The sequence below is a fragment of the Hemitrygon akajei genome, chromosome 3 (genome assembly GCF_048418815.1).
Source record: "Hemitrygon akajei chromosome 3, sHemAka1.3, whole genome shotgun sequence".
Lineage (NCBI taxonomy): Eukaryota > Metazoa > Chordata > Chondrichthyes > Myliobatiformes > Dasyatidae > Hemitrygon > Hemitrygon akajei.
The window spans coordinates 131,793,906-131,820,108 of record NC_133126.1 but is presented as its reverse complement, the minus strand read 5'-3'; the positions used below and the strand labels follow the sequence as shown (position 1 = coordinate 131,820,108).

At 43.6% G+C, this 26,203-nt stretch overlaps 1 protein-coding gene across 6 annotated transcripts in view; it reads right to left on the bottom strand.

Annotated features, from left to right (window-relative positions):
- ppp2r3a (protein phosphatase 2, regulatory subunit B'', alpha) overlaps window positions 1-26,203 on the bottom strand; it is a 346,067-nt gene that overhangs the window by 38,628 nt on the left and 281,236 nt on the right. For all 6 annotated transcript variants that reach the window (XM_073040814.1, XM_073040812.1, XM_073040813.1 and 3 more), the window contains one exon: window positions 1,745-1,819. In XM_073040814.1, the coding sequence (XP_072896915.1) occupies window positions 1,745-1,819 (75 nt within the window). The remainder of the gene's footprint in view (window positions 1-1,744; window positions 1,820-26,203) is intronic.

Sequence of the window (26,203 nt, the reverse complement as noted above, 5' to 3'; positions counted from 1 at the left end):
GTTTGGATATATTTTGTATTTATATTTGACTTATTAGGAAACGCATTTTCCATTCCCTTCCCCTGACAGCACTCTTCCAAGGCCACATACCTGAATAGCCAATGTTGGCAGCACACACTGTTGATCAGCGATTGAGAGGAATTATTTAAGCACAGCCTGGTAAAGACTGCTTCACTGTGGAGCACTGTGATTCAATAGGGTCAAAGATTAAAGCTGTACCATCTGTATTTTTAATCCATAATTAAAGAGTGAACTTAAGATTCAGACTGGTGCAGTCTGCATGAACCAAAATAATGTTGAGTGAGTAGTTCAATTAAAATCAGGTAACATATACAGAGCTGACATGCATATTGTAAGACTGGACATCAATGTATAAGGTAATTTACATTTCAGGGATGAAAGGGTTGACATTCCACTGTGCTGGCCTAGGGTTTGACTTTTCAGGATCATATTTGTGCCCCTTGATCATGCACAACATTCTGCCTCAAAGAAATGTTCTCAATTTTACTTTCAAAAGGGATGGCATGATGATAATGTTAATGTTAAGAAGATAACAAACAAAAGTAACTTGCCCAACGGCTCCCTACTGAATTACTCTTATTTCCTTCAAATATATCTGAACATTGACATGGAAAACTTTACTTAGACTACTTTTCTTTTAATGTAAGGAACAGCGGTATTATTTTGAATTGGCAGCACAATGAAGAACACTCTCAACATATTCAGAATGCAGGAACTATCTCAGTGCCAATCAGGAAGTAGATTCGAACACATTAGTTTTTAATCTCTTTGCATAGAAGAGCCCTTAGTAAATATTGCCATACTCTTTGGGAACAACAATGACTTCAGTGAGCGTGGGGGAAGGGTGGTGAATTACATACCACTGAGTTGAGAACTTCCAGTTCCTAGATGTAAACATCAACAATTGTCCTGGAACAGCCGCCTACATGTTATGGCATAAAAAAGCAGACCAGTGCCTCTACTTCCATTGAAAGCATCCTATCTGGATACAAGAATGCTTGGTACAGCAGTTCTGCCTGTCAACTGCTTTGCTCAAGACCGCAAGGAATTGCAGAAAGTTATGAATACATCGTAATCCATCACAAAAACCATTCTCCCATTGACAGCCTCTACTTCCTACTGCTTTGGGATAAACAAGGAACACTTCCATCCTGATCATACTCTTTTCTCCCCTCTCAAGATAGAAAAGCTTGAGAACATGTACCACCAAGCTCAAGGAAAGCTTCTATCCTGCTGTGATAAGACTCTTAAATGGACCTTTGTGCAATAAAGTTGAACTCTTGTTATCTCAGTCTACATTATCGTAGCCCTTGCACCTTATCTGTCTACCTACACTGCACTCTCAGTAACTGTAATACTGTATTCTAAAATTTGTTTTTCCTTTTGTACTAGCTCAATGTACTTAGTATAGTACAATCAAAAGCATACAACCAAAAGCTTTTCACGTCCCTTGGTTAAAGTGACAATGATAATCCAGTTAGCAGTAGCCAAATATAATAAAGTGCTGTCATTGGAGAAAATATTTTTATTGATATATGGTAATCAACAATAGGGAAATCAGTTAAGAGTTGTCAGAAAGAGATGTCCCAAAATCTTGGAAACTCCAGATTTTCTTAAGGACTCCCTCAGAGACTTCAGAATGCCGCAGGGATTCCTTCAGGGAATAGGAACCCCACTGTAAAAACTAGGATTTGGAAGGGCAGCATATCCAACTTGATATTACCGTGGTAATGTATCTTGAATGGAATTCAGGTGCATCCTTCAAAAATGTTAGTCCTGGATGCGTATCCACAATATCCTGAGAAAGACATTGAAAAAGTATATAATTAACTATTGCATTTCGATCATTCTACCTAGCAAAATTAACATTATTCATACATACATTATAGACCTCGTAACAGACAGACAGACAGACACACTTTATCTCTCCAGCATGCTAAGATATTAGATTAGATAATGGCTCATCTGCAATTCAAAAGCATCATACATAGCTTCTTCTTTTCCTTAATATACTTCACCAATAAAATTCTTTCCATCACAATTTTAAAAGTTTTAAGCACATGAGGGTGGGCGTGTTTGAAAATCTGGTTGGCTGGCATCATAACTATAACCTCTCAACCACTGCTTTAAATATACAGCTTTACCCCGCTATTCGAAGGTAGAGCATTCCTATGAAACTGTTTGTAAGCCAAAATGTCGTAAATCCAAGTAGCAATTACCATTAATTTATATGGGAAGAAACTTTTGAGCGTACCCGGACCCAAAAAATAACCTACCAAATCAAACCAAATAACACACAAAACCTAAAATAACACGAATATATAGTAAAAGCAGGAATGATATGATAAATATACACCCTATATAAAGTAGAAATATTGTATGTATGGTGTAGTTTCACTTATCAAACTCGGGAAGACAGCGAGCCAAAATCGATTTGGAGAAAAAAAATCAGCACGTACACACATGTGCATGTACACGCATGTGCAAACAACTGCCTGCACAAGGCTTCACAGTCAGTGCAGTCTTTCTCGGGGTAAACACACATATAAAGCGGGCGTCCTTTTCTCGTAAAAGCGAAAATCCTCTTTGGTTAGCGAAAACAGGTACTAATGTAGGTCTTTCGTAACAGCAAGCTGTTGTAAAGTGAACGTTCGAAAAATGGGGGCCACCTGTACTCGATTACTTGGCAACATCCATCCATGGCTTTGAATTCCACAGATTCACCACCCTCTGGCTGAAGAAGTGATAAAACTGAAGAATTTTGCTGACCCTTTTCACCTCTGATTCCCAGATGAGGGCTGGCTCATGGACCTGCAGTTTCCTTCTCCTGAAGTCAATAATCATCTCTTTGGTCTTGAATGAGGGGGAAATTAACAGGCTGGATCGACAAAGGAAAGTCAGTGGATGTTGTTTTGCTTGGCTTTTCAGATAGCCTTTGACAAGGTGCTGCACGAGGCTACTTAATAAGATGAACAGCCCATGGTATTACAGGAAAGATCTAGCATGGATAGAAGACTAGCTGATTGGCAGGAGGAAAAGACCAGAATAAATGCGGCCTAATCTGGTTGGCTGCTGGAGTCAAGTGGTGCTCTGCAGGGACTGGTATTGGGACTGCTTCTTTTCACATTATATGACAATAATTTGGATGCCAGAATTGACGGCTTTGTGGTCAAGTTTTCAGATAATACAAGGATAGGTCGAGGGGCAGATGGTGTTGAGGAAGCAGGTAGTCTGCAGAAAGACTTGGACAGATTGAAGGAATGGGCAAAGAAGTGGAATATTGTGTAGGGAAGTATAAGGTCATGCACTTTAATGGAAGGAACAAAGGTGTAGACTATTTTCTGAATGGGGAGAAAATTCAAAAATTGGAGGTACAAAGGGACTTGGGAGTCCTTGTGCACGATTCTCTAAAGGTTAATTTGCAGGTTGAAGGCAAATGTAATGTTTCCATTCACTTTGAGTGGGGATTAGAATTTAAGAGTAAGGATGTGATGCTGAGGCTTTATAAGGCATCGGTCAGACTGTACTTGGAGTACTGAGAGCCGTTTTGGGCCCTTATCCAAGTAAAGATGTGCTGGCATTGGAGGGAGTCCAGAGGATGTTGACAAAAATGTTTCTGGAAATAAAAGGGTTAACATATGAGGAGTGTTTGATGGCCTGCACTTACTGGTGTTTAGAAGAATGAAGCGGGATCTCACTGAAACCTATTGAATATTGAAAGGCCTAGACAAAGTGGATATAGAGGATGTTTCCTATAGTGGGCATGTCTAGTGGGCACAGCCTCAGAATGTCCACAGAATGTTAGAACAGAGATAAGAAGGCATTTCTTCAGCCAGAGGGTGGTGAATCTGTGGAATTCAAAGCCAGGGATGGATGTGGCCAAGTTATTGAGTATATTTAAAGCAGTGGTTGATTGGTTCTTAGTTAGCAAACACAAGGAAATCTGCAGATGCTGGAAATTCAAACAACACACACAAAATGCTGGTGGAACACAGCAGGCCAGGCAGCATCTATAAGGGGAAGCATTGTCGACGTTTCGGGCCGAGACCCTTCGTCAGTCATTTTGTGTGTGTGGTTCTTAGTTAGTCAGGGTGTCAAACATTACAGGGAGAAGGCAGGAGAATGGGGCAGAGAGGGACAATAAATCAGACATGACTGAATGTGGTGACTTGATGGGCCGGGTGGCCTAATTATGCTCCTATATTTTATAGACTTACGGACACATTAAATTGAGAGGAAAGACTGCTGTAAATCAGGAAAGTACTTCTTTGTCGAGAAAGTGATTATGGTTTCTTTATACCAAAGAAACATGTGTATTTCACTGCAATAACACCACAGTCATTTTGCAAAGTCTGAACAAAAGAAATGCCTACATGTGCAAGAGGTAACAGGAGAATACTGAATGGCTCCTCGTACTTAATTCTTAGTTAGATAAGATCACGGTTTATTTTCCGTTCCAGTTCTGTTTTCCAGCCTATTCCTAAATGCCAGATTTCTCAGTTTCTAAAAATTAATATCTATCTCGAACTGCAATATATTCAGTATCTGAGTTTCTCTAGCTCTCTGGGATAGTTTCAAGCAATCACAACCTTTTGAATGACAGAATGTCATGACTTTAGGTTAAATATTGACCACCAGTCTGGGTCTACACCCCCCGCCCCCCCCCCCCCGTTTAGAACTCCCTAGCGATGAGAAAGAATCTTTCAGCATTCATCTTTTCAAGCTGTTTCAGAATCGTACGGGCTGCAATGAGATCTATCATTCTTCTGAGATTTTAAAATCAATTAACAACCCTCTATCAGTCACAATATGTACTTTTAAAAACATTTATTTATTTTTATTCATTGAGATACAGCATGGAGTAGGCCCTTCGAGCCACGCCACCCAACAACCCCCACTTTAGCCTTAGTCGAATTATGGGACAAATTACAATAACCAATTTTTTTATTAAACAAAATATACTTCATTCAAAAATAAATTATATACAATAAACCATTCAATGACTTTCCATCCTTTACAACTGTTTCCATTGCTGTCTTTACATTTTCACACTTTTTGCCACCCTCGTGGCACTCTGTTATTCCATATTTACATACACTTGTTTAGGGGTATACACCCCGCCCCCCTCAACTCCCGCGGGAGAAGAACCCTAGACTGTGGTCCTTCCCCACCGGGCCCTTGCAGTGGCTGCACCAAGTTTGAGTGCGTCCCTCAGCACGTACTCCTGCAGCTGAGAATGTGCCAGTCGGCAGCATTCTCCCATGGACATCTCCATGTGCTGGTAGACCATCAAGTTTCGGGCCGACCAAAGAGCGTCTTTCACCAAGTTGATGATCTGCCAGCAGCACCGGATGTTGGTCTCCGTGTGCATCCCCGGGAACAGCCCGTAGATCACAGAGTCTTCTGTTACGCAGCTGCTGGGGATGAACCTCGACACTGTCCCTTCCATCCTACAATAACCAATTAACCTACCAATCTTTCCACCGTGGGAGCAAACAGGAACACCCGGACAAACCCAAGTGGTAACAGGATGAATGGAAAACTCCTTACAGACAGTGGTGGAAATTGAACCTGGGTTGCTGGTACTGTAAAATGTTGTGCCAACCATTATGCTACCTATATACTGAATGTTTTCTGAAAATCGAGATAACTTCCAACTACATTCCCCTCTATGCAGCATGCTAATCATGTTCATCAATCTAAAGAGGATATAACCTCTCATGCATAATGCAATGGTGACATTGCATAATCATAACAATAGTACTTCCATAATAATGAATACATCTTGACTGGACAGAAGTTTACCATTTTCTGTCTCCTCCCATTCTTGAGAAGCAGTGCTACATTTTCAGCTTTTCAATCTGTTGAGACGTTCTAAGATTTAAAAAATGCTGATAAAAGTTCAAACAACATATCCAGTTTCTCTGCAGCTACCTCTTAGAATGCTTAGATGTAGAGCAGAGTACCTAGGAGATTTGTTGGCATTTAGTCCCATTGGTTTTTTTGAATACTTTTAAAATATTTCCTGAAATTAGTTATTTTAACTTCCATTCCTTTGGCTCCCTTAATTGGAATGTATTTGTATCATCTGTTGTCAAGAGATACACAAAATACATGTTGAGAAACTCAATTTTACACCTAAGTATTCAAGCATCCTACATTTATACATACAGCATTTTACTTAATAGAAAAACTCTTACAATTCCACATTATTGAATCATCCCAACTTCTTTTAATATTCCTTCTATATTTTCCAAATATCTAATTTCAAACTTCAGTCCCCTTGCAATCAAGTCGCTGCAAAAGCTACGAATTCAGACATTTGTGTCTTTACCTAACTTATTATAAATGGTCCTTGTAATGAGAAAGCTGTTCCAATCTTGACCTTTTTATATTTTCCCCTTTCTACACTAAACTTAAAAGCTTTCCCCCTCCTAACATAATTGGCTCATCAGTATCTGATGGACTGCAATGCTCTTTCCACTTTTACACCCTTCATAACCTTCCTACTTTTTAATTTTAAAGGCCTAACCACAGCCTTATTTACTCAATTCATTCTATTTGAGTAAACATCTGATATATTAGTTTTTTGCCATAAAGGATGGTTAACCCAAATAAAACTTAATTTTTCAGTGGCATAAACAGACAAGCTCTAAGGAAAGGTGAAAGTACCCCGAGGTTCTGTTCCTGCCCGTGTCCCATTTGCAAACTTATCTGAGTTGTTAAGTGTGAGTATCTCAAGTAGAACAATAATCTTCCGGAGGAACTCAGTGGGTTGAGCTGCTTCTGTGAGTGGGGTGGCGGGGGAAAGAATTGTCGATACTTCTAGTCAAAACCCTGCATCAGGTCTCTGCAGTCTCATGTCTCCTTATCAAAACTGGAATTGGATGAAGAGTCAGTTCCATCCACAAAAATCCATAGAGAAAACAACTGTTCTCCCCGCAGGCAGGAAGGTCTATCAGGAGCCAGCAGGTGGAGAGCTCCACCAAGTTCTCCCATATATTCTACATTTAAAAATACAATTACTTTCTTTCTCACTGTGCACTTAATATTAACAGACTGTTGTACATTAAGCCTCTACTGCCGCAGCAGAAGCCTTCTGTATATTAAGTATCTCTGATACAGAGTTGCTGAGTTTTGAGGAGAGAATAACTGGTGAACTCCTCCATGCAGCAGGATAACACAAATCGTTGGTCAAATTAATAACTGAACTCTTCCTCTGGTACGCTGTAGGAACAAGTAAATTTGTGGCTCTTTTCACTAATCTATTCAAACTTCTCCAATGCCACCAACACTTGCAAGCCCTCACAACATTGCAAATTCATTATTTAAAACTTTTGCAATGAATATGGCTGTGCTTGAGTAGGTGATACTTAGTTTATATAATTCTGTACAGCTAAAAATAAATTGGATCACTATTATTTGGTTACAAGCAGGGCAAATTTCCTTTGGCAAAATTTACGTTACCAACTCAGCTGCTAAGCTATTTTAAATATACCGTAGATTTCGCACTACAGAGCGCACCTGATTAAAAGCCGCTGGCTCTAATTTTAGAAAGAAAATCAATTTTGTACTTGTACAAGCCGCACCGGATTTTAGGCCGCACCGGATTTTCGGCCGCAGGTGTCCCACGTTGTAATATGAGATATTTACACAGAAAGATATTATACGTGAGGATTTTTTAACTTTTAATTAAATCCATATGGTAACATAAACAAATACATATTGCAAATGCTTTTTTTCGAACCGTGCCTGTAACGCGGCTACTTTTAAATATACATACGTATCGGTAACACAAATTACGTTGCGTATACTTTTTTACTGAACAACATTCCAATATCTCCTAACGACTGGTAAAAAATATATATACTGCAGCCTACCAGGAAAAGTTATTGATCGCCTTTAACTTAAAAGCAGCGTTCGCTCAGATCTAATGCCGCTCGCCCCCCACCTTCCCGTTTATTGCAAACCGGTATTTCACACAAGACGCGGCGAAACCGGGTGTGACGTCATAGCATCCCGGGATGTAGTACAGAAAACAAATATAGTTAAAACACTTCTAACTTTAACTAGAAATTACTAACAAATGAATTACTAAGCGAAAATATTATACACTAAATAACTGCCATAAAGGCAGCACAATGCTTTTCTTCGAGTGTTTTCCATGTTGATGAGGGTGAGTACAAATGACTGATTTACAATAATTTAATTGTGAAAGTGCGCTTGATTTATCGTACAATTTCATTGGACCTCTGTGAACTACTCATCAATTTTATTGGTCTACTGTTACGAGGCAAAATGTTTTTGGTGGCATGAAAAAAAATCATGCATTAGCCGCACCGTAGTAAAGGCCGCAGTGTTCAAAGCTGTTCAAAATGTGGGAAAAAAGTAGTGGCTTATAATCCGACATCTACGGTAGTTACTTAACACTGATGTTATGGTAGCATGTTTTTCAGTTTGCAATACATAAAGCAAGTCTTAACTCTATGCAAGATAATCTCAGAAACATTAAGAAAGTGATTCTGATGAAGAATAATCCTATTTACCGTAAATAACTTGTGCTATGTTTATTAACAAATGATAAAGTAGATTGATCCTTATAAACAAAAATTATGGAATTTCATTTCACATGAGGAAAAATGGACAGGTTTGTATGTGTTGGTTTTAATTGTATCCAAGGTATTAAACTATTTGCATAATCTCATTAAGTGCCAGTGGAATTAGTAACTTTTGAGTTAATTGCAACTCCACAGTTCATTTTTGATAAATCAAGAAAGCTCTATACAAATCATTTTATTCCTCTCATGGATGTGAAAATCTCCAGCAAGGACAGCATTAAATACACATTCCTAATTCCCCTGAAGTGATTGGGACTAGTAAGGTGTGCAGGTAGAGAGAACTAAGCAGAAGACCAGGGTGCATGGATCAGATGGGCCAAAGGGCCTGTTTCTGTGCCGTGGTGCTCTATATCACTCTATTCAGTTGTACCATTACTGAGGCACTTAAGAACTACACATTGTGCTGTGGGTCAGGAATCAAATATAGACCAATTCCTTTCTTGATTTCCTGATAGCATTCTCTGAAGGACATTACTGAACCGGATTGGTGTTTATTACTAATACAGTATCTGCAGACTCAAGTGACTTCTTCCAGTTTGTGCATGAAACAGCTTATTCTTGTTCACTTATGTCTTTCTTCTCTTTTCAAGGTTGCTGGGGTTCTATCGGAGTCCGTGATGTACAGTTCAAACAATGGTTCTTTGCAAGCGGAGGGTTTTTGAACCGACTGTACAGCCTTAGGCTTTGCCTTGTCCAGGAATGACCGGGAGGACAAAGGAGGCTGTCAAAAGAAGGCCCTTGTACTCAAGTGATTCCTCTCTCTATTAAAGGTGAGTGAGAGCCTGTCGGTCCTTGAGGCGGTGGGGGGGCGAGGGGGCTTGGAGATGTGACGCAGAGGATTGTAACATCGGAACAGCGAGTTTGCTGGTCTGCGCTCCCACTGTTGCAGGACTGTCTTCTCTCTCCCTCACTGGAGTGAGAGACAGAGACAGACACCACCACCCCCCCCCCCCCACCCCCCGAAGAGCTGGATTTTGGACTGTGCTTTTGATGGACTCTGTATCAACGTCTCTTTGGGGAGCTTTTGCTGTTATTTGCATGGTGGGAGGGGTTGGGTTGGAGCTTCTGCTGGCGTGAGTTGGGGGAGTTGATGCTTTTGCAGAGGGCAAGGAGAGGTGGGGTTTAGGGGCTTTGATGTTTCTATCATTCATTCTATGGGGTTTCATGCACATCTGTGAAGAGTATGAATTTCAGGTTGTATACTGTATACATTCTCTGATATTAAATGAACCTTTGAGCTCTTCTGTTGGGAGTTGAACTGATGGCTATGGTTAGGTCTCGTATTGGGAATTGAACTCATGGTTATGGGATGTTACACCAGGTTTCTGGATTGCTACTTTAAATACTAAAGTAAGAACACTCAGGTCAGGTACTATCTAAGTAGAGAGAAGCAATATTAATGTTTCAGGTAAATATGTCTTCATCAGATATGATCACAAATGATCCCTTGAATTTATAACAACATACACAAAAAATGCTGGAGGAACTCAGCGGGTCAGGCAGCATCTAAGGAGGGGAATAAGGAGCCGACGGCTCAGGCGGAGACCCTTCATCAGGACCCATTGTGTGCGTGTTGCTCTGAATTTCCAGCATCTGCAGAATCCCTTGAAATTATGGTTCAACAATTTGCTATTTCCAGCAATACTGGTCTTCATTACAGATTTCAGCATCGATTTTGAATATAAATTCTCTACTGCTTCTCCCATTAGATTAACTTCCCATGAAGGCAAGTTGGGAATTTGCACTCACATGAGTGATGATGACAAAAAATAATTAGATAATTCAAGACAAAGATCTTCGAAGTGAGATGCATTTTTTTTAGCATTTTATTCTGTTGCTCCTTCAGTTTTACATTCTTACTATACCACCCATTTGTTCAGAATGATCACTAGGAACCTTAAACACATTGCCAAAGTTCTAGACCTAGTGTTCCACACCCCATTGCAAATGGATCTCTGACTTCCTGACCAAGAGGCAGCGATCAGCAAGGAGAGGCAACAATATCACCTCCACAATTATCCTCAACATTGATACTTCACAAGGCTGCATATTTGGTTCCTTACTATACTCCCTTTTCCTTACGACTATATGACCAGATTCTGTTCCAACTCCATTTACAAACTTGCAGATGACCGCCATGGTCTCAAACAATGATCAAAAATGAGACAGAATACAGGAAGAAGATGGAGAGCACAGTGGCATATGTCAAGACAAGAAACTCTTCTTCAACTTCAGCAAAATGAAGGAGCAGGTCACTAATTTCAAGAAGTGGGTTGGAGTACTCACCCGTCTGTATAAGTAGTGCTTGACTGGAGGTGGTTAAGAACTGCAAGTTCCTAGGTGTAAATATCACTAACAATTTGTTTGTCCAGCCGCGTGGACCATCTGGCAAAGAACGCCTCCACTTCCTCAGAAGGCTAAGAAGATTTGGCACATCCCTGATGACTTTGCAATGTTTACAAACACAACACAGAAAGGGATGAATGGTTTGGAGTTTGTAAAATGTGTGCAGGATAGTTTTTTTGCAGCAATACATAGAGGTACCAACTAGAGAAGGGGCAGTGTTGGATCTTCTGTTAGGGAAAGAAATAGGACAGGTGACAGAGGTATGTGTTGGGGAGCACTTCGGGCCCAGTGATCACAATGCCATTAGTTTCAATATAATTATGGAGAAGGATAGGACTGGACCCAGGGTTGAGATTTTTGATTGGAGAAAGGCTAACTTTGAGGAGATGCAAAAGGATTTAGAAGGAGTGGATTGGGACAATTTGTTTTATAGGAAGGATGTAATAGAGAAATGGCGGTCAATTAAAGGTGAAATTTTGAGGGTACAGAATCTTTATGTTCCTGTTAGGTTGAAAGGAAAGGTTAAAAGTTTGAGAGAGCCATAGTTTTCAAGGGATATAGGAAACTTGGTTAGGAAAAAGAGAGGTATCTACAATAAATATAGGCAGCATAGAGTAGATGAGGTGCTCGAGGAATATAAAGAATGCAAGAAGAATCTTAAGAAAGAAATTAGAAAAGCTAAAAGGAGATACGAGGTTGCTTTGACAAGTAAGGTGAAAATAACTCCAAAGGGTTTCTACAATTATATTAATAGCAAAAGGATAGTGAGGGATAAAATTGGTCCCTTAGAGAATCAGGGTGGACAGCTATGTGTGGAGCCAAAAGAGATGGGGGAGATTTTGAACAATTTCTTTTCTTCGGTATTCACTAAGGAGAAGGATATTGAATTGTGTAAGGTAAGGGAAACAAGTAGGGAAGTTATGGAAACAATGATGATTAACGAGGAGGAAGTACTGGCACTTTTAAGGAATATAAAAGTGGATAAATCTCTGGGTCCTGACAGGATATTCCCTAGGACCTTAAGGAAGGTTAGTGTAGAAATAACAGGGGCTCGGACAGAAATATTTCAAATGTCATTAGAAACGGGGATGGTGCTGGAGGATTGGCATATTGCTCATGTGGTTCCATTGTTTAAAAAGGGTTCTAAGAGTAAACCTAGCAATTATCGGTCTGTCAGTTTGACATCAGTGGTGGGGAAATTAATGGAAAGTATTCTTAGAGATGGTATATATAATTATCTGGATAGACAGGGTCTGATAGGAACAGTCAACATGGATTTGTGCGTGGAAGGTCATGTTTGACAAATCTTATTGAATTTTTTGAAGAGGTTACTAGGGAAGTTGACGAGGGTAAAGCAGTGGATGTTGTCTATATGGACTTCAGTAAGGCCTCTGACAAGGTTCTGCATGGAAGGTTAAATCATTAGGTATTAATATTGAAGTAGTAAAATGGATTCAACAGTGGCTGGATGGGAGATGCCACAGAATAGTGGTGGATAACTGTTTGTCAGGTTGGAGGCCGGTGACTAGTGGTGTGCCTCAGGGATCTGTACTGAGTCCAATGTTGTTTGTCATATACATTAATGATCTGGATGATGGGGTGATAAATTGGATTAGTAAGTTTGCAGATGATACTAAGGTAGGTGGCGTTGTGGATAATGAAGTAGGTTTTCAAAGTTTGTAGAGAGATTTAGGCCAGTTAGAAGAGTGGGCTGAACGAAGGCAGGTGGAGTTTAATGCTGATAAGTGTGAGGTGCTACATTTTGGTAGGAATAATCCAAATAGGACATACATGGTAAATGGTAGGGCATTGAAGAATGCAGTAGAACAGAGTGATCTAGGAATAATGGTGCATAGTTCCCTGAAGGTGGAATATCATGTGGATAGGGTGGTGAAGAAAGCTTTTGGTATGTTGGTATCTTTTTTGTAAATCAGAGCATTGAGTACAGGAGTTGGGATGTAATGTTAAAATTGTACAAGGCATTGGTAAGGCTGAATTTGGAGTATTGTGTACAGTTCTGGTCACTGAATTATAAGAAAGATGTCAACAAAATAGAGAGTACAGAGAAGATTTACTAGAATGTTACCTGGGTTTCAGCACCTAAGTTACAGGGAAAGGTTGAACAAGTTAGGTCTTTATTCTTTAGAGCGTAGAAGGTTGGGGGGGGGGGCATGATAGAGGTATTTAAAATTATGAGGGGGGTAGATAGAGTTGACGTGGATAGGCTTTTTCCATTGAGAGTAGGGGAGATTCAAACAAGAGGACATGAGTTAAGAGTTAGGGGGCAAAAGTTTAAGGGTAACATGAGGGGGAATTTCTTAACTCAGAGAGTGGTAGCTGTGTGGAATGAGCTTCCAGTAGAAGTGGTAGAGGCAGGTTCGGTATTGTCATTTAAAGTAAAATTGGTTAGGTATATGGACAGGAAAGGAATGGAGGGTTATGGGCTGAGTGCAGGTCAGTGGGACTAGCTGAGAGTAAGCATTCCGCAAGGACTAGAAGGGCCGAGATGGCCTGTTTCTGTGCTGTAATTGTTATATGGTTTAAAGCATTCTAGCTTGGAATGGCAACTGTTCTGCCCACTAATCAGAAGAAATTGGGGAGAGTTGTCCTTCATACAAACCAGCCTTCCATCCATTGACTATCTGCATTTTCAGCTGCCTGGGGAAAGCAGCCAGTCTAATCAAGAACTCCACCCACCCAGTCACCCTCCCCTTCTCCCACTGGGCAGAAAATACAAAAGCATGAAAGCATATACCCCCTGATTCAAGACAGCTGCTATCCTGCCGTTATTAGACTCTAGAGCAGACCCCTCAGATGCCGAAGATGAACCCTTGATCTCCCAATCTATCTCACTGTGGTCCTTGAACTATCCTTTCTCTGCTGCTGCAGCACTTTCGCCTGCACTGTATTTTGCTTGACTTTCACAATGTACTCATAGCTGGCAGAATCTGACTGGAAAGTGATCAAAGGTTTTTGGTATCTTGGTATATGTGACAATAAAAACCAGTACCAGTGTTAGATTTATTATGTGTACCATCACCTTAAAGCCTCATATTTGGTCTGTGGAGCTCTGATGACAGGTGCTAGGAAAGTATTTGCATTCATTTTCTTTCTCCAATCTGGCTGCTAACACTTCGTCAATAACCTTGTGAAGTGAGGGCTCACCTCAAGTGTCCATGTGGGATGCCGCTTCCTCATTTTTTAAAATAAGATGAAAAGCAAAAATTTGTTCTCATCAAAAATTAAACTAGCCTGTGTAAAATTTTAGTGAGTATTGAAGCAAAATAACCTTGAAGGTACAACACTAGTTGCTTTGGAGAAGACCTTCTGTGCGAGGAGCCAACAGGGATATCTCCCCCACAGAGCTCAAGAGAGTAACTTTATAGTTCATTTGCTCTGCAGGTCAAATGATGCGTCAGAAGTACTCATGACTGCACTTTTCTATGCTCAGTAGTAAAACATTTGTTTGTTAACTATTTTGTCAGTTGAAGAAAAGATCTCCAAGTCATTTTGATGGCTTTAAATTACATTAATTATCTTGTAAAAGTATCTTCCAATCACTAACTAGGCGATTATAGCTCAAGGCGATAACGTTATTTTTTTAACCTAATTTGTATTTCAGCTGAACTCCTGCTGTGGTTGGCATACTAATCACTGACATGTTTTGCTTCTGGCGTTTTCTACACTCTCTCCTGTGTCAACATACCACTTTGGACATCACATTGTATTTATGTCCCAAATGAATGTGGTTCCTCCAGAGATCTCAGGCAGAGTTGCTTGAATCAGTTCACATACTGGGATGAGAGTTATTACACTGTTTTCTTGACATGCATGCCAAATTTGTTTTTTAAAGCTATGTTAGGCATGATGCTGATCACTGTCAAATTCCACTTTCCAAATTTTCAGCCCCAGAAGTCCAAAGTAAAAACTCAGATACAGCAATTCTGTCCAAAGTTGAAAGGCAATTTGAAAATAAATTACACAAGGGGAATACTTTCAACACCTAGTTCTCACCAACTTTATTGATAACAATAAACCTCGATGAAATGCAGAAATATATATGGAAATATAATAAATGGCTGTAAAATATCAGCTTTCGTCTCATAGTCCTATCTTTTTTTATAAATGCTGAGAAAAGATGTCGTTTGGCATTATATATTTGTTTGTAGGATGTGGCAATAATATCCATTAATTAGCCTTCAACTGAATGACTTGCTTAGTTGTCTCTTAGGGCAGTTAAAAGTAAACCATATCATTGTACATCTGTATCATTTCAGTCTGAATGGTTATTGAGGGCAGATAGATGTTAGTGAACAAGATTAGGGATTGGCTCCCCAACCCATATCTGACAGGATTCAACACCAATACACAAGGGTCACGTTGGGTATGATAAAAATTATTACCCCTCGGCCACTGATAGTATCAGGCCAGTTTGATTCCTCATTTAAAAAAATCATGCAAGTTTTCAGTGTGATAGTGGGAATACTGTATGTTTCCCATCATATTGAAAAATGTGGGGAGTAAGCTAGGTAATAATTCATTGAGTTGCTGTGGCTCAGTACCAGGTCCGGTACCCAGGGTCTCTCAATCGTGGGTCCAAGCCTATGACCTGAAGCCTTGAGGAGAATGTTAATACAAGCTGATCACAGGGTGATGGAAGTTTCAGTCCAAGCATATTCACTGTGGCACTGAGGGAGGATTGGATGGGTCTTTAATGCTAACTGTGGTAACCTTTTTCCAGGGAACTCCTTCACAGTTCTTGGACCAAATGTACATTGTACAAACCCCATTTCCAGAAAAGTTGGGATATTTTCCAAAATGCAATAAAAACAAAAATCTGTGATATGTTAATTCACGTGAACCTTTATTTCACTGACAAAAGTACAAAGAAAAGATTTTCAATAGTTTTACTGACCAACTTAATTGTATTTTGTAAATATACACAAATTTAGAATTTGATGGCTGCAACACACACAACAAAAGTTGGGACAGAGTTAAAATAAGATTGAAAAGTGCACAGAATATTCAGGTAACACCGGTTTGGAAGACTCCACATTAAGCAGGCTAATTGGTAGCAGGTGAGGTATCATGACTGGGTATAAAAGTAGCGTCCATCAAAGGCTCAGTCTTTGCAAGCAAGGATGGGTCGTGGCTCACCCCCTTGTGCCAAAATTTGTGAGAGAATTGTTAGTCAGTTCAAAAGGAACATTTCCCAACGCAAGATTGCAGAGAATTTAGGTCTTTCAACATCTACAGTACATAATATTGTGAAAAGATTCAGAGAATTCAGAGACATCTCAGTGCGTAAAGGGCAAGGTCGGAAACCACTGTTGAATGTGCGTGATCTTCGAGCCCTCAGGCGGCACTTCCTAAGAAATCGTCATGCTACTGTGACAATTATAGCCACCTGGGCTCTGGAGTACTTCGGAAAACCATTGTCACTTAACACAGTCCGTCGCTGCATCCAGAAATGCAATTTGAAACTGTATTACGCAAGCGGGAAGCCATACATCAACTCTATGCAGAAACGCCGGCGAGTTCTCTGGGCCCGAGTTCATCTCAGATGGACCAAACGACTTTGGCACCGTGTGCTGTGGTCAGAAGAGTCCACATTTCAGCTAGTTTTCGGAAAAAATGGGCATCGAGTTCTCCGTGCCAAAGATGAAAGCAACCATCCTGATTGTTATCAGCGAAAGGTGCAAAAGCCAGCATCTGTGATGGTATGGGGGTGCATCAGTGCCCACGGCATGGGTGAGTTGCACGTATGTGAAGGTACCATTGACTCTGAGGTATATATTAGGATTTTAGAGAGACATATGTTGCCATCAAGGCGACGTCTCTTCCTGGGACGTCCATGCTTATTTCAGCAGGACAATGAGACCACATTCTGCACGGCTATAACAGTGTGGCTTTGTAGACACAGAGTGCGTGTGCTTGACTGGCCTGCTGCCAGTCCAGATCTATCTCCTATTGAAAATGTATGGCGCATCATGAAGAGGAGAATCAGACAACGGAGACCACGGACTGTTGAGCAGCTGAAGTCTTATATCAAGCAAGAATGGACAAAATTTCCCATTGCAAATCTACTACAATTAGTATCCTCAGTTCCAAATCAATTAAAAAGTGTTTTTAAAAGGAAAGGTGATGTTGTGGCGACCCACTTCCTAGCGCACTCGAACTGGCTCACAAATAGCCAGCGCGCCGGCATAAAGGCCAGTCCCAAAAGGGCGCCAAGTCAGCTTCACCAGCAAGGGGAAAAGCCCGTGCGCGGGACAGGACTGTGAATACATGCCCCCTATAGCATCCGCGTGCGGGACAGGACTGTGAATACGTGCCCCCTACAGCATCCGCGCCCGGGGAGGGCGGGATCAGGAAGGCTTTAAAGCGAGGCCGCAAAGTTCGAATAAAATCTTTTTGTAACTGCAGTTCATCGACTCCGTGTCATTATTTCAGCACTGCGTGTAGCACACCGCTACAATTGGTGACCCCGACGGCCCAAACAATATTTGGGCCGAAGATGAACGACGCCGCATCTGTTCATGCAGTTTTGTTGAAACTGCCAAGCATCTGGACGCTGCGACCTCACCTATGGTTCCAGCAAGCAGAAGCCCAATTCCACATTCGGCAGATAACCTCGGATGCTACACGTTACTACTACGTGGTGAGCCCCCTCGACCAGGAGACAACCGCCCAGGTTGAGGAGTTCATACAGTCTCCCCCAGCGGACGGCAAATACACAGAATTCAAAGCCCTGCTCATAAGGACTTTCGGACTCTCACGGCGTGAGCGGGCTGCCTGCTTACTGCACCTGGATGGTTTGGGGGACAGACCGCCATCGGCTTTGATGAATGCGATGCTGTCTCTGGCCGGAGGACACAAGCCCTGCCTCATGTTTGAGCAGGCGTTCCTGGAGCAGCTGCCCAAGGACATACGCCTGCTGCTGTCTGACGCGGATTTCAGCGACCCCCGGAAGGTGGCAGCCCGGGCGGACTTGCTGTGGAAAGCCAAGAAGGAGAGTGGGGCATCCGTCACACAGATCACCAGGCCACGCTCCCAGCAGCAAACCAGACCAGGCCCGGCCACAGAGCCCGCTAACCCCAGAGGCAGGGGTGAGGAGACCAATGAACAATGGTGCTTCTACCACCAGTGGTGGGGCGCAGAAGCCCGCCGCTGTAGCCTGCCCTGCAAGTTCCCGGGAAACGCCAGGACCAGCCGCCGCTGATGGCTACGGCGGCTGGCCATCGGGATAGCCTCCTGTATGTCTGGGACAAACAGTCGGGACGCCGGTTTTTGGTCGACACCGGAGCCGAGATCAGCGTCTTACCTCTGACGAGTTACGACACCCGCAACAGGGCACCGGGTCCCACCATGAGGGCCACGAACGGCAGCACAGTAAGGACCTACGGCACCCATACAGTGCAGCTACAGTTCGGCTCCAGCTGGTTCACGTGGGACTTCACACTGGCCGCCATAGCCCAACCGCTCCTGGGCGCGGATTTTTTGCGGTCTCACAGCCTACTGGTCGACCTGCCGAGGCAGAGACTGGTCCACACCGAGACCTTTCAGACGTTCTCCCTGGGTGAAGCCCAGTTGCCAGCCCCACACCTTGACTCCATCACGCTGTCCGACAACGACTTCACCAGAGTCCTGGCGGATTTCCCATCGGTTCTGGCACCGCAGTTCACGGCAGCCATGCCCAGACACGGCGTACAGCACCACATCCCAACACAGGGACCATCCCTCCATGCCCGTGCTCGAAGGCTTCCCCCGGACAAGCTCTGACTGGCGAAGGAGGAGTTCAAGAGGATGGAGGAATTGGGGATCATACAGCGGTCCGACAGCCCATGGGCCTCCCCCCTGCACATGGCGCCCAAAGCATCAGGGGGCTGGAGACCATGCGGCGACTACCGCAGGCTGAACGAGGCTACAACACCGGACCGCTACCCTGTGCCGCACATTCAGGATTTTGCAGCAAACCTGCACGGCGCACGGATCTTCTCCAAGGTAGACCTCATCCGGGGATACCATCAAATCCCGATGCATCCTGACGACGTCCCCAAAACGGCACTCATCACCCCTTTCGGCCTTTTCAAGTTCCTCCGCATGCCGTTCGGCCTGAAGAATGCCACACAGACGTTTCAGCAGTTAATGGACGCGGTGGGACGCGACCTGGACTTCGCTTTCATCTATTTGGACGACATCCTCATAGCCAGCAGCAGTCGTCAGGAGCATCTGTCCCACCTCCGTCAACTCTACGCCCGACTAAGTGAATATGGCCTGACAATCAACCCGGCCAAATGCCAGTTCGGGCTCGACACCATCGACTTCCTGGGCCACAGGATCACTACAGACGGGGCAACCCCTCTGCTCGCTAAGGTAGACGCAGTCCGCCATTTCCCCCGACCCACCACAATCAAAGGCCTTCAGGAATTCGTGGGTATGGTAAATTTCTACCACCGCTTCCTCCCTTCAGCTGCCCGAATCATGCACCCCGTTCGCCCTGATGTCGGGTCTGAGCAAGGACATTACCTGGGACAGAGGAGTCCGCCGCCGCTTTCATTAAAACTTAAGAAGCCTTGGCAAACGCCGTGATGCTGGTGCACCCCAGAATGGACGTCCCTACCGCCCTCACAGTGGACGTATCTAACACGGCAGTTGGTGGGGTGCTGGAGCAACTCATCGAGGGTCGCTGGCAACCCCTGGCATTTTTCAGCAAACACCTGCGACCACCCGAGCTCAAATACAGTGCTTTCGACCGGGAACTGTCGGCGCTATACCTGGCAATCCAGCATTTCAGGTACTTCTTAGAAGGTAGGCCCTTCACCGCATTCACGGACCACAAACCGCTTACCTTTACATTCACGAAGATGTCCGATCCCTGGTCGTCCCGCCAGCAGCGCCATCTGTCCTACATCTCTGAATACACGACGGATGTCTGGCACGTCTCGGGAAAGGACAATGTCGTGGCGGACGCACTCTCTCGCCCTAACATTCACGCCCTTTCCCAAGGGGTAGACTTTGAGGCACTGGCCGAGGCACAGCTGGCAGATGTGGAGATCCCGTGTTACAGAACCGCAGTCTCCGGTTTGCAGCTCCAGGACCTCCCCGTAGGCCCAGGTGAGAGGACCCTACTCTGTGACATCACCACCGGTCAACCCCGCCCGTCGTCCCGGCAGCCTGGCGGCGGCACGTTTTCAACTCCATTCGCAACTTAGCGCACCCCTCCATCAGGACAACCGTCCAGATGGTCTCCAGCAGGTTCGTTTGGCACGGAAACAAGTCAGTGAATGGGCCAGAAATGCATGCACTGCCAAACAGCCAAGGTGCAGCGGCACACCAAAGCTCTGCCGCAGCAGTTCCACCCCACCCGCCGGCGTTTCGACCACATCCATGTGGATATCGTGGGCCCTCTGCCAGTGTCGCGTGGAGCGCGGCACCTCCTCACTATCGTGGACCGGTTCACAAGATGGCCAGAGGCGATCCCGCTCACCGACACCACCTCCGAATCTTGCGCCCGAGCACTGATCGCCAGGTGGGTATCTTGCTTTGGTGTACCGGCCCATATTACCTCCGACAGAGGCGCCCAGTTCACCTCCAGCCTGTGGTCAGCTATGGCCAGCCTTTTGGGGACACAGCTACACCACACCACTGCCTACCACCCACAGTCAAACGGACTGGTGGAGCGTTTCCACCGTCACCTAAAGTCGGCTCTCATGGCCTGCCTGCGAGAAGCTAACTGGGTGGACGAGCTTCCCTGGGTCCTACTCGGAATCCGCACGGCGCCCAAAGACGATCTGCACACCTCGTCGGCCGAGTTGGTGTACGGCGCACCCCTGGTCGTCCCAGGGGAGTTCATACCAGCCCCAAGGGGGCACGAGGAAGAACCCGCAGCAGTCCTGGACAGACTACGTGAAAGGCTCGGCAACCTGGCCCACATACCCACTTCGCAGCATGGGCAGAACCTGACCTGCATACCCAAAGACCTGCAGAACTGTAAGTTTGTGTTTGTACGAAGGGGCGGGCATTGGGCACCACTACAGCGGCCCTACGAGGGGCCGTTTACGGTGATCAGAAACAACGGGTCCACGTTCGTGCTGGACGTTGGGGGGAGAGAGAGGAGGTTTTCACAGTGGACCGACTCAAACCGGCCCATGTGGATGTGGCGCAACCGGTCGAGTTTCTGGCACCGCGGTGCAGAGGCCGACCTCCCAAACAGGGTCCGGCCCAGACTGTGGACATTGGGGGGTGTATCGCCGGTTCTGGGGGGAGGGGGTTATGTGGCGACCCACTTCCTAGCGCACTCGAACCGGCTCACAAATAGCCAGCGCGCCGGCATAAAGGCCAGTCCCAAAAGGGTGCCAGGTCTGCTTCACCAGCAAGGGGAACAGCCCACGTGCGGGACAGGACTGTGAATACGTGCCCCCTATAGCATCTGCGTGCGGGACAGGACTGTGAATACGTGCCCCCTATAGCATCTGCGCCCGGGGAGGATAGGATCAGGAAGGCTTTAAAGCGAGGCCGCGGTTCGAATAGAATCTTTTTGTAACTGCAGTTCATCAGCTCCGTGTCGTTAGATAGATAGATAGATAGATACTTTATTCATCCCCATGGGGAAATTCAACATTTTTTCCAATGTCCCATACACTTGTTGTAGCAAAACTAATTACATACAATACTTAACTCAGTAAAAATATGATATGCATCTAAATCACTCTCTCAAAAAGCATTAATAATAGATTTTAAAAAGTTCTTAAGTAGTTTATTTAAATACATTAAATACAATCAACCCCGGCACTTTAACATATCTTACTCCTGGCGGTTGAATTGTAAAGCCTAATGGCATTGGGGAGTATTGACCTCTTCATCCTGTCTGAGGAGCATTGCATCGATAGTAACCTGTCGCTGAAACTGCTTCTCTGTCTCTGGATGGTGCTATGTAGAGGATGTTCAGAGTTATCCATAATTGACCGTAGCCTACTCAGCGCCCTTCGCTCAGCTACCGATGTTATACTCTCCAGTACTTTGCCCACGACAGAGCCCGCCTTCCTTACCAGCTTATTAAGACGTGAGGCGTCCCTCTTTTTTGATTGGGGAGGTGAAGTTGCATAGGATACCGAAGGAGCTAGTGAGCTGGATTTACAAATGGCAGAATGATAGGAAGCAGGAGGTTATTTCAGCGCTGCGTGTAGCACACCACTACAATGTAACACAATGGTAAACATGCCTCTGTCCCAACTTTTGTTGCGTGTGTTGCAGCCATCAAATTCTAAATTTGTGTCTATTTACAAAATACAATTAAGTTGGTCAGTTAAAACTATTGAAAATCTTTTCTTTGTACTTTTGTCAGTTAAATAAAGGTTCACGTGAATTAACATATTGCAGATTTTTGTTTTTATTGCATTTTGGAAAATATACCAACTTTTCTGGAAATGGGGTTTGTATATGTTAGAATAAGCAAGATTTCCCCTCGTCCACCTGGCTAACTGACTTTACCCTGAGAGAGCTCATTTCCGTTCATTGGACTGTGTCATGTTTCAATTGGCCAAATTCATATTTTGTCCCGAGCAGACCTCTAAACCAGAGAGGCTCTTCCCAACTTTTTAATATTATCCAGCACACCGATGTTTTAGGTGTGACAGAGCAACTCGTAGAATTGGAGGGGGTGTTCTCTTTTTATAAAGGAGGACATAATACCAGTGCTTAGAGAGGATATTCTTGAGGGATCATCTAACAAGGCCATTTGGGTAAACCTATAACTAAGTACAGCTGCAATGGAATTTTGCTGATAATACTACTGTTGAAGGACAAAGCACTTGTGGTGACAAATCACCATATAGGAGGGAGATTGAAAATCTGGTTGAATGGTGCCAGAACAACAAACCCTAACTCAAAATCAGGAAAACCAAAGAACTGATTATAGACTACAGGAGAAGAAATCAGATGTCCATGGGACAATCCTCATTTGGGGATTGAAGGTGGAAAGGGTAAGTTAACTTTAAATTCTTTGGCATTACCGTATCAGAGGATACGGCATTACCTAGGACTAGCGCGTACGTGCCATCACAAGAAGGCACAAAAGTGCCTCTTCTTTTATAGAAGTTTGTGCACATTCGGCATGTCATCTAAAACTCTGACGAACTTCTACGGATAAACAGTTGAGAGTATTTTGACTGGTTGCATCACAGCCTGGTATGGAAACACCAATGCCCAAGAATGGAAAAGCTACAAACAAGTGATGGATACAGTGATCTATCCCAAGCAAAGCCCTCCCACCACTGAGCACAGCGACAAGGAGCACTACCATAAGGAAGTAGCATCCAACATCAAGGACCACACCACCCAGGCCACACTGCTGCCATTAGAAAGTAGGCACAGGAGCCTTAGCTCCTACACCACCAGGTTCAGGAGCAGTTATTATTCTTCAACCTTCAATGTGGTAACAAAGGGGATAGATGAAGGTGGGGCAGTGGTGTCGGTTATATTGACTTTTAAGGACTTTTAAAGGGTCCCATGTGGCAGGCTGATTGGGGAGGTGAAATCGCACAGGATACCGAAGGAGCTAGTGAGCTGGATTAACAAACGGCAGAATGATAGGAAGCAGGAGGTGACAGCTGAAGATCAATTCTCTGACTGAAGGTGTGTGACTAGAGGGATGCTCGGGGGTCAGTGTTGGGACTTCTGTTATCCATTATTTATACAAATTATTTGGAGGCTGTACTGTACAAGACATGATCCAGGTCTGCAGCAGTTGCTATCTCATTGGCTCTTCACTCAACCCTGGAACTTCTGGATAGCAAAGATGGATACTTTAGGATATTCTTTATTGATGACAGCTCATCATTCAATGCCATGATCCCCCTCAAAACTAATCAATAGCTCCTGAATACCTCCTTGTGCAATTGGATCCTTGATTTCCTCACTTGCAGATGCAGTCAGTTCGGATTGGCAACAACATCTCCTCCACAATCTCCATCAACACAGGTGCACCACAAACCTCTGTGCTTAGCCCCCGCTCTATTCGGTTTACACTTATTGACTGCATGGCTAAGCACAGCTCCAATGCCATATTCAAGTTTGTTGACAACACCACCACCACAGGCCAAATCAAAGGTGGTGATGATTCAGCATATAGGAGAGAGACTGAAAATCTGGCTGAGTGGCAGCATTACAACAACCTCATATTCAACGTCAGCAAGACCAAGGAGATGATTATTGACTTCAGGAGAAGGTTCATGAGCCAGTCCTTATCGGAAGATCAGAGGTGGAGAGGGTCAGCAACTTTAAGTTCCTGAATGTTATTATTTCGGAGGACCTGTCCTGGGCCCAGTACGCAAGTGCAATTGTAAAGAAAGCATGGCAGCACCTCTACTTCTTTAGGAGTTTGCGAAGATTTGGCATGACAGCTAAAATTCTGACAATCTTCTATACACGTGTTGAGAAGAATATCACAGCCAATGTAATTGAATGGAAAAATCTTACAAAAAGTAGAAGATACAGCCCAGTCCTTCGCAGGAAAGCAGCTTCCCTACCACTCGGGGCATGCTCTTTTATCGCTGCTGCAAGCGAGAAGGTGGTACAGGAACCTTGACTCTCACCACCAGGTTCAGGAACAGTTACTACCCCTCAACCATCAGGCTCTCGAACAAGGGGATAACTTCATTTGCTCCATCATTGAAATATTCCCACAAGCTTTGGACTCACATTCAAAGTCTCTTCATCTCAGGTTTTTGATATTTATTGATTTTTTTTATTATTATTTTTCTTACTGAATTTGCACAGTTTGCACACTGGGTGAATGCCCACGCTGGTGCAGCCTTTCACTGATCCTGTTATGCCTATCAGTCTATTATGAATTTATTGAGTATGCCTGCAAGAAAAGGAACCTTAAGGTTGTATACGGTGATATGTATGTACTTGGATAATAAATTTACTTTGAACTTTGATTATCAGGCTTGCTGATGATATGAAATTGGGAGGGGGGGTTGTTGATTGCGAAGCAGATTAAAATGAATTACAATGAGGTCTTCTTCAGTTTGGGGAATGAGGTAATGAATAGCAAATAGATTTCAACTTAGTTAAGTCTGAAGTGATACAATATGGACACTGAAAGCAGGATAGACCAATACAGTGAAAGGTGGGTGGTTACAAGGTTGTGGAACAGAGGGACCCACGAGCACAGGTGCACAGTTTACTGAAGACAGCCACACAAGTAAACGGCATGGTGAAGCAACTACTTAGCATGCTGGCCCTCACTTATCGAGGCGTCAAGTTTAGGAGTAGGGATATTATGTTGTACTTATACAAGTCCCTGGTGAAACCACACTCGGGGAATTGTATGTAGATTTGGTCACCCTGTTATAGGAAAGAGAGTATCAAGCTGGAGAAGGTACAGCAAGAAATTTATAAGGACAAGTGGGCCAGAGGTTGCCCATGCTGGATCCTTTATTCTTTGGAGTGTGGGAGAATAAGAGCTGTCTTCATAGAAGTTTATAAAATCATGAGTTGTATGGTCATAGTCTTTTCCCCAGGGTTGGGTAGTTCAAAGCTAGACAACAGAAATACAAGATAGGAGGGGAGAGATTTAAAATAGACCCAAGAGGCAGCTTCTTCACACAGAGGGTAGTAAGTACCCGGAATGAAGAGGGGGTCGAGGAGGGTACAATTGCAACATTTAAGAAGCATTTGAATAGATACATGGAGAAGAAAGGTTTGTGGGGCTATGGGCCAAAAGTGGGCATGCTATGGCCAGCAATGACCAGTGGGGCTGATTAGCCTGGCTCTGTGCTGTTGACTATGACTCATTCATCTTTTTTACCAAAGCTACTGGCACTAGTATTTAAACAAAATAATCCAAGTGCTTAAATTATAGAATAATCGCCCAGGTCTCTACATAGAACTGCTCTAATTTAACTGCTATACTGTTACATTTCCAAACTGAAGCAATATTCACAATAACATAGGACAACAAATTAAGAATAGAGGAGAAGATACACAGAACAATGAGTTCAAAAAATTGTTCCCTTAAGACACTATACAAACTTAAAATTAACAGGTAAAACTTCTGGTGTATGAAAGGCAACTCAAAATGAGAGATGTACAGTATTTAAAATCTGGACATTATCACTATCACTAATTATAGTGCTTCCTTCATATTAGAGGGGAAGGAAACAGTGGCTAATTTTGTACACATTTATCAAAGGTATTTTATGGGATGGATG